Source organism: Cyprinodon tularosa, unplaced genomic scaffold (genome assembly GCF_016077235.1).
Source record: "Cyprinodon tularosa strain WSP-4 unplaced genomic scaffold, ASM1607723v1 ctg789, whole genome shotgun sequence".
NCBI classification, from domain to species: Eukaryota; Metazoa; Chordata; class Actinopteri; order Cyprinodontiformes; family Cyprinodontidae; genus Cyprinodon; species Cyprinodon tularosa.
The window spans coordinates 490,173-503,192 of NW_024039550.1; the positions used below are offsets into that span (position 1 = coordinate 490,173).

The following is a 13,020-nucleotide window of genomic DNA, read 5'->3' on the forward strand; positions in this document are numbered from 1 at the left end:
ACAGGCTTATAAATTTACTTAAAGTATAAAAGTAAAAGTAGAAACCACTTTTTTCATGCCGTTGCCTACATTTTAAATGGATGTCTGCCAATAGGACTAAAACATATTTTTTTTATATATATATATATATATATATATATATATATATATATATATATATATATATATATGACTGACAGAGACTGGGACTCCAGGTTAATAAGATTCTGACTCATTAGCAAGATATAAATTCAATTGTGATTTTGTGAGAATTCACAGACCCAGTTTCTCTTTTTTAATCTTGTCATTAACATTTGGAATCTGCATGTATGTGTGCATGCTCAAACATGGCAACAAAACAAGAAAAAATAGGATAATATATGACTTACTTAACAGTTATTAACGAAGTTCCCCATACTTTTAGAGTTGCAACTAACAGATGGCAGCAGCGTATACGAAATGAACTGACAGCTAGTAAAGCTTTGAACATAGAGTGCTAATAAAGGGTAATGTCCATTTTTACAATTTAAGTGCTATAAAAGTTGTAGAAATTACAAATTCAATGTGTATTGTATAACTTTTTTTTATTAATATGAAAAATAGACAATAGCGAAAGAAGCTGGCCAACCACCTTAATCAAACTAAACAAAAACTATATTACATTGGTGAAAAGTCTGGAACAAAAAAGGCTTTTCATTGAGAGCAGGAGCTCAAAGTTAAAGAAAAATCTGAGCGAGAGACCGCAAGTGATCAAATGTACAGTATAGCTCAAGGTCTGTGTGTGCTTGATGTTGGGTGAACATCCAAGTCCCAAAACATGTGGAAAAACTTCTAAGGCAACATAACAAACATAATCTTTTTTTAGCATCTGTGTTAGTGTGTGTGTGTGTGGGTATCAGTGTAAATGTGTGTTTGCATGATACAGAGAAAGAATACCAAACTACCAGAAATCTCTGTTTAGCTTCAAAAGAAGCTGGTTTTCAAAGTTCATGGCATCAACACGGGCCCTTTTTGGTGTAAAAATCAGGCCTGCAGTGCTGAACAGTCTCTCGCAGGCAGCAGAGGCAGGTAGTGCCGTGTTAAGCCTCAATGACAGGTGGCATACTGCTGGGAAAGACTTCAGTACATCCATTGTATCACCTGGGCACCCCAGGTACATTTCCAGCTGTTTGGTATTTTCTTGGGAACTAGAGTGCTTGAGTGCTGAAAAAAAGTCCTCCTCCTCCGAGGAATGGGACGTATCACCTTCATTCACCACAACTTGTTCCTTCAGGTGACTTTTGATGTAGTCAAGGCCTATGAAACACAAAATCAAATTGGATGTCAACACTCTAAGACGGTTTATAACATTATTTTGAACAAAAAATATAATGATTACATAAATATTGTCATTTTGTTTGCACTAAGTTAGGGATACTTCAAATGCTGGACTTTGAACTATTATAAGTGTAAAGTAAGCATTGCAAGACATACCCAGTTTTAGGATACATTCATCACTTGTCCAGCAGGTCTTGAATTTGGGGACAAGAATGGCAGCGGCAATTAGCTCTGGATCTGTAAGCATCTGTCCAAAACGTTTTTTAAGGCCTGCTAGAAGTGCTTCAATCAAAGGCCGACAGGACTTGGAGGAAATGCAGAGGTGCTGGAGCTTCTCCTGGAGTAGTGTTATTGTAGGTACCAACCATCCCATCTGTACATTGGCCTCTCCCTGGAGAACATCAAGCGCCTTTGCAATTGGGCTCATAGTCTTGGTATACTCTGCCAAAAAAGCAAGCTCAACAGGAGTGAGCCTAACAATAAAAACAAAAACAATTAATTATTAATATAGAATTTCATTCATAGTGGGAATCAAAGTATTCATTAGGAAATTTTAAACCCATCCTTAACTGCAAGACATTAACTAAATATGAAGCTACCTCATATTGCAGTCAATAAATCTATAAATAAAATGGCAAGTACATACATGGGTATCTTTAGCGCGCTGCAGACAGCTGTGATTGCTCCTTCTCCTTGTTCCTTTATGATTCTCACAATCCTCTCCACGGCAAAGAAAAGGGAGTTCCACCGTGTCTCATTTGGCCTCAGGAGCTGAAGTTTGCAGTTATCTTCTATGATTTCAGCAGCTGTGGTGGATCTTGAGCTTTTGCTCCACAGACTTGAACATTTGGAGAATGCTGAACGAGACAGACGCTTGTACACTGGATTTTCATTTGCTTTCAAGGCATCAGCAGTGGAGATCAGGTTGAGAAGGTGGCATGCACAACGTTGGTGCTTTGGCAGCTGGTATTCCAAGCCATTATCTTCATCCAATATTGTCCCGGCTTCAACAAACTCGACACCTGTGATATCTCCCCCTTCTTCTTCATCACTCTCTCCTCCCATACTTTCCCTTGCACCCTGAAGTGCAGTATCTGGATTGTTATTTTCATCCAGCTCACCATAGACTCTAAAGGCCTTTATGAAATTTGAACCATTGTCAGTTGTTGTGCAAACAATCTTGTCTCGGATGTTGTACTCCACATGTATATCGTTGAGAGCACTAGCAAGGGCAGAAAAAGTATGCGACCCTTTTAGCTGCTTGCAGGCTAGGGCAGCACAGCGCCTCTGCAGAGTTGCACTATCTATCCAATGCGCAGTGACACCTATAAAACCCCGTCGGTGTGTGGTCCAGCAATCTGTGGTGGTTGCAATAACCTCAACTTTCTTCAAAGCCAATTTCAGATTATTTTTCATTTCTTGTGTTGCTTTCTCCACTTTGTTTTTAAGAGTGCCACGAGACATAATTGTTAGATTGGGCTGGAGGAGAAGCAGAAGGTCTCTGAATCCCTGCTGCTCAACTACACTTAGTGGGTGTAGCCCTTGAATGACGAAGTCAATGATTCCCTTTTCCACACTGACCTGTGACACTCTCTTGGCTTCCCATAACTTTGGTTGTTTGGGTGATGGGCCTGCATTCATGGTTGACTTTCTTTTCTGAACAGCTGAAGTGAGCTTTCTGTATCTCTCCATATGATTGACATGCATTCTCTGTGAGTGAAAATACAAACACACAAAACAAATTGTTCAGTGATATAGCCAAGACTGTCTGATGTAACTTACTATGCAATTTGAAACATTAGGCACCATGGCTTAAAACCAATATCTTGGCATGATTAAAACTAACAAAATATCACAGTATACATAGCCCATAATTATTTCTTAACATGTCAATACACTGTAAATGTAGCCTCTACCTCTGAATGGGTAAAGCACTGGTATAGCAACTGTATGACAGCTATTACTGCTTTTTTCTTTTGTTTGAACCTGCAAATTATTTATGACTAGTAAAGTCTAACTTTGGACTTATGTCATCCTTGATTCTAGTGACTGGCTGACTGATCTGGGGAGTGCAAGCAGAGGTCATAGAATACAAATGTAACATTTCTTAACTGTCTTAACTTGTGTTTCCCACATCCCTTAACCAGCTCACACACAGTTTGAAAGAAACGTATGGGGCCAAAATTGTTGCTTTATTATTTATAAATGTGTGTGGAGAGTTGTATATCTGTATCTCGATTTGTGCGTGTGCAGGGGGATTTGAAAATGTGTAAATGAAACTGTAAATGTGTGAGGAGATTTGTGTGTCTGTACAACAATCTGCAAAGGTGCAAAACTGTCTACTTGTGTGTGTGTAATCTGGTTTGCAAATGTGTAAAAAATCCACAAATCTGTATCAAGATCTACAAATATGTACTGAGATTTGTAAATGTGTAAAAAATACACAAATCTATATTCAGATCTACAAATACGTACTGAGATTTACAAATCTGTATTCAGATTTACAAATCTGTACTAAGATTTGCAAATGTGTAGAACAATCTGTAAACACACACAGAGACACTGTGTCCGAAGTATTTTCGCTTCAACACCCAGAAATACAGACACATCATTGGTTACAAGTCCAGCAGTTTCTCGGTTGGCTCTCTTTACACACGTGATTTTTGCTACACTTCTGCCGTGTGAGATGCACAAATGTGTATCTGTAAAATCTGTAATACAGATTTGTGGATTTTTTACACATTTACAAATCTCAGTACATATTTGTAGATCTTAATACAGATTTGTGGATTTTTTACACATTTGCAAACCAGATTACACACACACAAGTAGACAGTTTTGCACATTTTCAGATTGTTGTACAGACATACAAATCTCCTCACACATTTAGTTTCATTTACACATTTTCAAATCCCCCTGCACACGCACAAATCGAGATACAGATATACAACTTTCCACACACATTTGTAAATAATAAAGCAACAATTTTGGCCCCATAGAAAAGTAAAGTCTTGAATTAAAAACATGAGTAATTTAATGTCTGGGATGTTTGAGACATTAACGTCAAAAAACATCAGCCAAAAATAAAGTCGATTTAAGACAAGACCGAGTAACGTTAACTTAAGTGGTCTCCAAAAAAAGACAGCTACACGACAGGAGAATAACAGCCATAATCGAAAAACAAGTAAGCTTTCCTTCTTTTCCTCACCTCTTGCTACAGCTAGCCACAAACAAACAGGGTGGTTTGTAAAAGTGATGAGGCTTGTTTTATTGTGTTTAACCGGGGCTTCTTCTTAATGTCTCAACGTTCTTGTCTCGGCATTCATAGTTGTGTAAAAAATGTTAGCGTCCATTTTGAGCAGGTCGACAGACAGATATTGTATCAGCCAGCTTGTATTAGAATTTCAAATAAAGTGAAAGCTTGCTAACCTAACGTCACTTGAGTTACTTGCTAGCAAAATGCTAGAGAATCAAGTCATGGTAATTGTAAGCTAGCAGGAGGACAAATATAACTGACCATTAACGTACACTTAATAAAGACAACAAACAACAAATAGCTTTTGATAACAACAAAAATATGCATTTACCTCTATATGCTTTTTCAAATTCGATGGTGAATTCTTGAAAGCCAGCAGTTCATGGTGTTTTGGTTGGCACAATTTGCAGCACATTCGCCAGGAGTCATTCTTGATGCCTACTATGTCAAACATCTCTTTCAGATAAGGCCAAGGGTGATCGGGAATGTCTTGCTGCTTTTCTGCCGAATCTCTGGAATCTCCGTTGTTTTCACTTTCCATCCTCTCGTCGTCCATACTTCTATGCTAACGCTTATGCTAACGCTAACGCTACCTCTACCGCCACCAAGCTGCAATGATTTGCCGCGAATGAATACCGCCGAATCTGCGGATTCATCTTGTAGTGGTGCGTGAAAAGCAATGTAGATTGATGACGTGAATAATAATAACGGTAACTCCATTGAAATGATTAAAAACTAAAGTAACGAGCCAATTTTTAAAATGTAAGGAGTAGAAAGTACAGATATTTGTGTAAAAATGTAAGGAGTAGAAGTACAAAGTCGCCATAAAAATAAGTAGTAAAGTAAAGTAAAAATATCAGAAAAATCTACTTGAGCACAGTAACGAAGTATTTGTACTTCGTTACTTCCCATCTCTGACCCCAGTGAACCAGCCCCCCGGACTGAACTGTACCTGTTCATTTCTTTGTGCTTGTGCCTTAAATAAACTCTTTGGACTTTTACTCGAGTCTCCGTGTGTGTTCTACATCTTGGGCTAACTCTCTAGTGCCCATCATGACAGTTTTTTTTTTATATCTTGGGGGATTGTTAATAAACTTTAATTCATTGGAATTTCATTTGATGAACCAGCATGAAGAATCACATTATTGTAAGCAGGAAAATTGTAATACCCACTGATATTATTCATGTCGACTTTCATAAATCGACATAAAATTCAGTCAAAGCAATTTTCTACAAGTCAATTATTATAAAGCAGAGCATACCTGTGTGTAATTTTACATTTTTTATACTGCTACAAAGGCTTTAGAAGTTTGTTAGAGAATAGTAAATTATGGTTAATAGTATAGATTAGTAAAAATAAAAAAAACAGCACACAGGTCAGGGGGAAGTTTTTTTGCAGTATTCCAAGCGTTAAAAATTCCCCAAAAAATTTGTTCAGTCCACCATAAGATTATGGAAAGATTATGGTAGAACTGCAGAGTTGCAATGAGATGGCCACCAACCTAAAAATACAGGGTCGGTAAACTGAGTAGGTATGTGCTATAGCAGCAGCCAAGGGGCACATCTTACTTCAGAAGGGATTATTGCACAGTTAAACTTTTTTGTTCTACATGCAGAATTTTAAGAGTGATACAAAAGTAGCACTAGACATTACCATGAAAGCACCATCTACCCTTAAAGGCATGTTGCTAAATACAGGAAATACATAGGAGAAAACACATTAGAAGTATCAAGAGACTGGGGCTGAGGTCCACATTCCAGTAGACTTTAGATACTTTTTAGACAGATTTTATTTGTCATTTTGTTTACACAAGTGTAAAACAAAAAGAAATTTTGTTTTAAAAAAGCTCACTGGATAATTTCCTCTTTTAATATTGCAGCCTTGAAAAATAGTAAAAATTACTGTAAATTTACAGTTCTATTTTTTTTTTCATTAGAATAACTACCTTAAATATATAATTCAGTTCAATTAATTTCATCTATATAGTGCCAATTCACAACACATGTCATCTCAAGGCACCTTACAGGTGCTGGTCATAAAATTAGAATATCATGAAAAAGTAGATTGATTTCAGTAATTCCATTTAAAAAGTGAAACTTGTATATTATATTCATACATTACATACAAACTCATATATTTCAGATGTTTATTTTGTTTAATTTTGATGATTACAAATGACAACAAATGAAAATCTCAAATTCATCATATCAGAAAATTAGAATATTGTGAAAAGGTTCAAAATTGATGGCCCCTGGTGCCACACTCTAATCAGCTAATTAACTCAAACCACCTGCAAAAGCCTTTAAATGGTCTTTCAGTCTAGTTCTATAGGCTACACAATCATGGGGAAGACTGCTGACTTGACAGTTGTCCAAACGATGACCATCGACACCTTGCACAAGGAGGGCAAGACACAAAAGGTCATCGCTAAAGAGGCTGGCTGTTCACAGAGCTCAGTGTCCAAGCACATTAATAGAGAGGCGAAGGGAAGGAAAAGATGTGGTCGAAAAAAGTGTACAAGCAAGAGAGATAACCGCACCCTGGAGAGGATTGTGAAACAAAACCCCTTCAAAAATGTGGGGGAGATTCACAAAGAGTGGACTGCAGCTGGAGTGAGTGCTTCAAGAACCACCACACACAGACGTATGAAAGACATGGGTTTCTGCTGTCGCATTCCTTGTGTCAAGCCACTCTTGAACCACAGACAGCGTCAGAAGCGTCTAAAGAGAAACAGGACTGGACTGCTGGTGAGTGGTCCAAAGTCATGTTCTCTGATGAAAGTAAATTTTGCATTTCCTTTGGAAATCAAGGTCCCAGAGTCTGGAGGAAAAGAAGAGAGGCACTTCATCCACGTTGCTTGAAGTCCAGTGTAAAGTTTCCACAGTCAGTGATGGTTTGGGGTGCCATGTCATCTGCTGGTGTTGGTCCATTGTGTTTTCTGAGGTCCAGGGTCAACGCAGCCACATACCAGGAAGTTTTAGAGCACTTCATGCTTCCTGCAGCTGACCAACTTTTTGGAGATGCAGATTTCATTTTCCAACAGGACTTGGCACCTGCACACAGTGCCAAAGCTACCAGTACCTGGTTGAAGGACCATGGTATCCCTGTTCTTAATTGGCCAGCAAACTCTCCTGACCTTAACCCCATAGAAAATCTATGGGGTATTGTGAAGAAGAAGATGCAATACACCAGACCCAACAATTCAGAAGAGCTAAAAGCCACTATTAGAGCAACCTGGGCTATCATAACACCTGAGCAGTGCCACAGACTGATCGACTCCATGCCACGCCGCATTGCTGCAGTAATACAGGCCAAAGGAGGCCCAACTAAATACTGAGTGCTGTACATGCTCATACTTTTCATGTTCATACTTTTCAGTTGGCCAACATTTCTATAAATCCTTTGTTTTTATTGGTCTTCAGTAATATTCTAATTTTCTGATATGATGAATTTGAGATTTTCATTTGTTGTCATTTGTAATCATCAAAATTAAACAAAATAAACATCTGAAATATATGAGTTTGTATGTAATGTATGAATATAATATACAAGTTTCACTTTTTAAATGGAATTACTGAAATCAATCTACTTTTTCATGATATTCTAATTTTATGACCAGCACCTGTACAGAGAAAATTCAACCTGATCATGCAGTGAGATTGGTTCAAAGTTTTGTATTTAAAGAAAACCAGCCGATTGCATCGACTGCATAACTGCATAACCTGAAAGCAAACCCGCAAACCAGTCATGCTTGTAGCAACAATGGAGAGGAAAACCTCCTTTAAACAGGAAGAAACCTCCAGCAGAATCAGGCTCAGTGTGGTACAGTTGAATGGTTTGATCTATAAGCTGGTACAGTATGGCCCTTCCAAAGTCAAGACATGAGACCGGGAATCAGCCACAAGACTTAAGAGGAAAGTCTTAAAGATGTTGTCTTTCCAATCTGACTGATCTTGAATAATTTTCCAACATGAATTGCCTTCACGTGCCAAGATGTTGAGAATAATCAAGGACTGAATTCTTGAAAAATTGACTGTCGCCCATTCGATACAACCCTATGAAATAATAATTTACAGTTGGAAATGACCGGAAATATTTCTGGGGACAATTTTAATCTGACCTTTTAACCAAGTATATATGTTGTTTAAAGAAAAAAAAGTTTGTCTGATCTGACTTTTCCACAGAATTTTCCGGATGGGACATCCTTGTCTACTAGAGGAAGCTTAAGATTTTTGCAGTTAAAACTTCATTAACACTTTGTTGGGTGCCTCTTTGAGACAGTAACAAAGAAAAAAAACTACTGCGTGATTTCTGAGGTGAATGTATTTCTGCACCACTTGCTTGAATACCTCTAACAAAGGCACATGGCAAAAGCAAAAATGGGGGAAAAAAGGGAAGTGATTGGAGCTAACAACCCGCATCACTAGGTGCTGAGATTTGAAACATATGTCATATTGTTGCACATCAGTGATAAAAACTAATAACAGTATTCCCAGACTGCTCTGTATGAGTGAGAGGCAGACACAAAGCCCTGGCAGAAAAAAGCTCCCCTGCCGCCACTTGTCCCACAATGTCAGATACATCAGCAATGCTAATGCCCGTGCAGCATCCTGAACCACTGAAAAGACAACCATTTAGGCTTTAAAAGACACACATAAAGAAAAAAGGAATGGAGGAGAGGAAAAGATAAGGAAAATGATAGAAAACATGAAAGGGGAAGAGGGGGAAAGAATGAGGACTGGCTATGGCTTGCTGGGGGGGTGGGGGGGCAAAAGAGGAAGTTAATTACATATTCTGAACCTGGCCGATGCAGTCCTGGGGGATCTGCCTCCGCACCTCAGGATCTGTAAATAATTGACAGATAATATTAATTGGCATTGGATTAGTGAGCAAGCTCAGTATCACACATTAATATTTGATCAGAGGATGATAGGGACCCTGGCAGGGGATCCGAAGGGGCAGCTGAGGCTGTTTTGTTGATTAGGCCAGAGAAGGGAGGAGAAGGTGGCAAGTTGTATAGAGGTAGCAGCAGTAGCAGCAACAACAGCAGCTCAACATACATAAACAGACACACACAGATGGCTTGGTTTGATGCTCCCGTTAGCTCCAGGCAGCAGAACCTCCTACTGGTGGCAAACTGCCTGCTTCTTGCTTCCGCTGAAAGAATTTTAAAGAAGAAATCAGGAATGACCAGTTATTTTGGTAGCTCTTCTTTTTACTTGAAACTATGTATGTTGCCTCTCAAACACGATGTTATCTACCAAGATGTTAGGTTACTTTTGTTCAAGTAGAATTGGAAGCCAGCTTTGTTTTGTTCGAGCTTTGATGTTTCATGATCGTAATGCTGATTCAGAGTTGTGGCATTGTGAGCAGGAAAAACATTGATATGGGCTGAGATTTTGGTGATATGGTTTATCTTATGTATTTTATGATTAAATATGGTTTTTATATATATCTAGTGCCATTGACAAGTACAGCCTCATTCACTTATACAGTTTTATGTTTGAAGAGATTATAAGAAGGCTCTTCTCTTTACCAGGTTCTAACATTGTTTATAACTAAATTCAACTTTTTAAAGAGCACAGCAAGTTCAACACTTCCATTATTTGCTAAAAAAGAAACTGCCAAAGCAGGTAAGCTGTATGTGGAACAGTTGAATACATTGTCTATGTTGAAATGAGCAAAAATATTTTCCTCTTTTTACCTTATTTTTTGATTGCATCCATTTCCCAGTTCCTGATCAGTTTTAAAAGTTTTATACATCCTGGAAAAGCATTATATACCGGAGATCGGAGTTGAAGGGATCGCCAAAAGCTGAGGTTATATGTCTGCAAATTAAGCCCAAATCATTATTCTTCCACTCCTGCTGGCCCACTTTGAGATGTTTGTGCAGATAAACTGTGCCCAGCAGTTTATTATAGCTAAAGACTTTTAGCTTGGTCTCATCTGATGTAAGGTCATGGTCTGAAAGATTAAATTTGATTCACCTTTGCTACCCCAATTCAAACTGTCATCTTCTTTATAGAGAGAAGGGGTTTTCTCCTACAAATGCCTCAAAGCAAGCTGTAGTTGATCTATTACAAGATGTTCTCAGATGAACTTCAATATTTTAATTAATTGACAGGTGAGACCTGTAGAGTCTAATTTGAAACTAACTTTGCCACTTTTTCTTAATATCACTTGAAATAAACTGTGGGCCAATTTACTGGGCCAAAACTCCTGTTTTGTGTTCAAACGGTTTTGAAAAAATACTTGCATGTTTCGATTAGCAAATCTTTTCTGCTTCTTTTCCCCTAAATCCGGTGGATGCAGCAGGTATATACTTAGTATTGAACACACATGCATATGACAATGTAGAATCCGTTTTAGTAACAATTTAAGAACATGTCAAAGATAATTATTTTTTTGTTTTGCTCTGACATGTAAGACTCTACAGAAGACCACCCTTTAATCTAAACTACTCATAAATTTAAGCAAATCAAAAGTTGTACTTGACACCTGATATTAAAACACACTGTGTGTACCGTTTTCTTCTTATTATTCTGTCCATGTTTGCTATAAGTTCATAATTTGTAGTATATTGTCTCTTTGATGATCCAAAACACAGTACATACATGTTATAAGACCTGTTTTTCTACTAGCTTTAAGTATTTCCTGCTTACTAATAATAGTTCAAACATATTGAATACACACACAAACACTTTCCATTGACTTCCATTCATTTCTCATTTATTTCTATTTCCTAACATTGACCCATACCTTTGCTTAAATGCAAACCCATTCCAATAGGAGAACCTTTGCTCAAGGGAACCAATGGTTGGTCCCTACAAGTACATATAGGTCTCCAAAATGTAGCAAATTCCTGGGAAATCATTCCAACGAGGTTACAGAAAATGGCCACACAAATTTCAATTAACTTCCATTCATGTTGCATTTGTTTCTATGATCCTGACCCTTACTATACCCATAACCATTACGAACACATTTCTAATGCTAAACCTAACCCTGAATTTACACCTTAGTCTTAAACCGAACCCTCATCCCCAGGAGATAACTTCTCCTCATTGTGAACAGTAATTTGTCCCTACAAGGACCTCTAAGTGCCCAAAATGTAGTAAAATTTTCCCAACATAACAAAAACATATATTATTTTATCCTTTACATTGATGCTGATAGTAAAAATTTGCGTGTAAATGTATATAGTGAACCTTCGCTATAATGCAGTTCACCTTTTACGGCTTTACGGTTTTGCCTAGTTTTTTAGTGCAGTTTTTTAAATCCTTTTTTACTGTGCGTGAAAGCACATTGTGTTCCCCGTCCCAATTGGCTAAGGGACAGGACACCAGAGTCAATCAATGTCCTCTGTGCTTCGACTCTGAACAGCATTGTACAGAATACGTTCTGGTTGCGTTAAGTTAGGTTATGTTTGCAAATCTTCTCCACAGCAAAGCCCACAATGTTAATTGTGCGGACATGCCCAAAAGGCAGAGGATAAAGAAAAAGTGAAACTTCTGAAAATGCAGAAGGAAGGTAGAAGTTATGCTGCTTTAGGCTTTGTTCCATAAAGAAGGAGGCCCCACCCACCAAAGGACCTTGATTAAGACATAACAAAACAAATAAAAAAGAAATTAAAAAATTGAAATATTTTGAAATACGTTAATATATTTTTTTAGATGTGCGAGATAAATATTTAATCTTTAATGACTAGTAGAGCTGTTTCGTTCATCGTTGGATTGGTGACGTATTTTATCCTCGGAGCGCAAAAATCTTTGGCCATAGACTCTCAAAAGTTGTACATGGTCGGCAGGTCCTCTGCAATGCAAAAAGATGGGAGAGCGTCACAGTCGTAGTGTGGCTGATAGGTTGAGTCTCGGAAGTTGCAGACTTTTGGAGAGGGAGAGAGAGAGAGAGAGAGAGAGAGAGAGAGAGAGAGACAGAGAGAGATGGTGCAAGGAAAATGAAATGAAGCAAAGTCCCTTAAGGTAAACTTACCAAGAGAAGCAGGAGGTGAAAGGGTTTGGACCTGATCAGCCGAACATAAAAATGAATCAGCTGTCCAAAGACAAATGTACATGGTACACACTGTCTTTTTCCAGGACCTGGTCTAGACCTGTACATGAAATTATATATACTGTATTTATATTCATATAGATACACTGGAGTGATAACTTGGTATATTTGAGATTGTTTTTTGCTATATTAGTTATAGCCACCCCTGGGGAAAAGTCCACAAGCCTCCACTGCTCTTAAGTTAATAATTTTACTGGAAAAGTTTTAAATACTTGCAAAAACACATTTTAATTCACTTACAGCATATTGGTTGAGCAATTCCAGCCTCTATCTAAGTTAATGAGAAAATCTGAGCTAGTGGTAGTTAAGTGGGCCTAACATTGATTCTACTGAAGTCTCCTGAAAGCTAATTTTATATATATATATATAAATATATATATATATATATTTATTTATA

At 37.8% G+C, this 13,020-nt stretch overlaps 2 protein-coding genes across 2 annotated transcripts; both read right to left on the reverse strand.

Moving 5' to 3' along the window:
* Positions 1-876: 876 nt before the first annotated feature.
* LOC119773843 lies at positions 877-1,763 on the reverse strand. The gene is made up of 2 exons (XM_038271024.1): positions 1,453-1,763; positions 877-1,275 (listed from the first exon to the last, which is right to left on the reverse strand). The coding sequence occupies exons 1-2, from the start codon at positions 1,721-1,723 to the stop codon at positions 920-922; spliced, it is 627 nt and encodes a 208-aa protein (XP_038126952.1). The 5' UTR covers positions 1,724-1,763; the 3' UTR covers positions 877-919.
* On the reverse strand, positions 1,755-5,108 carry LOC119773848. Its single transcript, XM_038271028.1, has 3 exons — positions 4,884-5,108; positions 1,939-3,006; positions 1,755-1,769 (listed from the first exon to the last, which is right to left on the reverse strand). Exons 1-3 carry the CDS (start codon positions 5,106-5,108, stop codon positions 1,755-1,757), a joined length of 1,308 nt encoding a protein of 435 aa, XP_038126956.1.
* Positions 5,109-13,020: the final 7,912 nt, after the last annotated feature.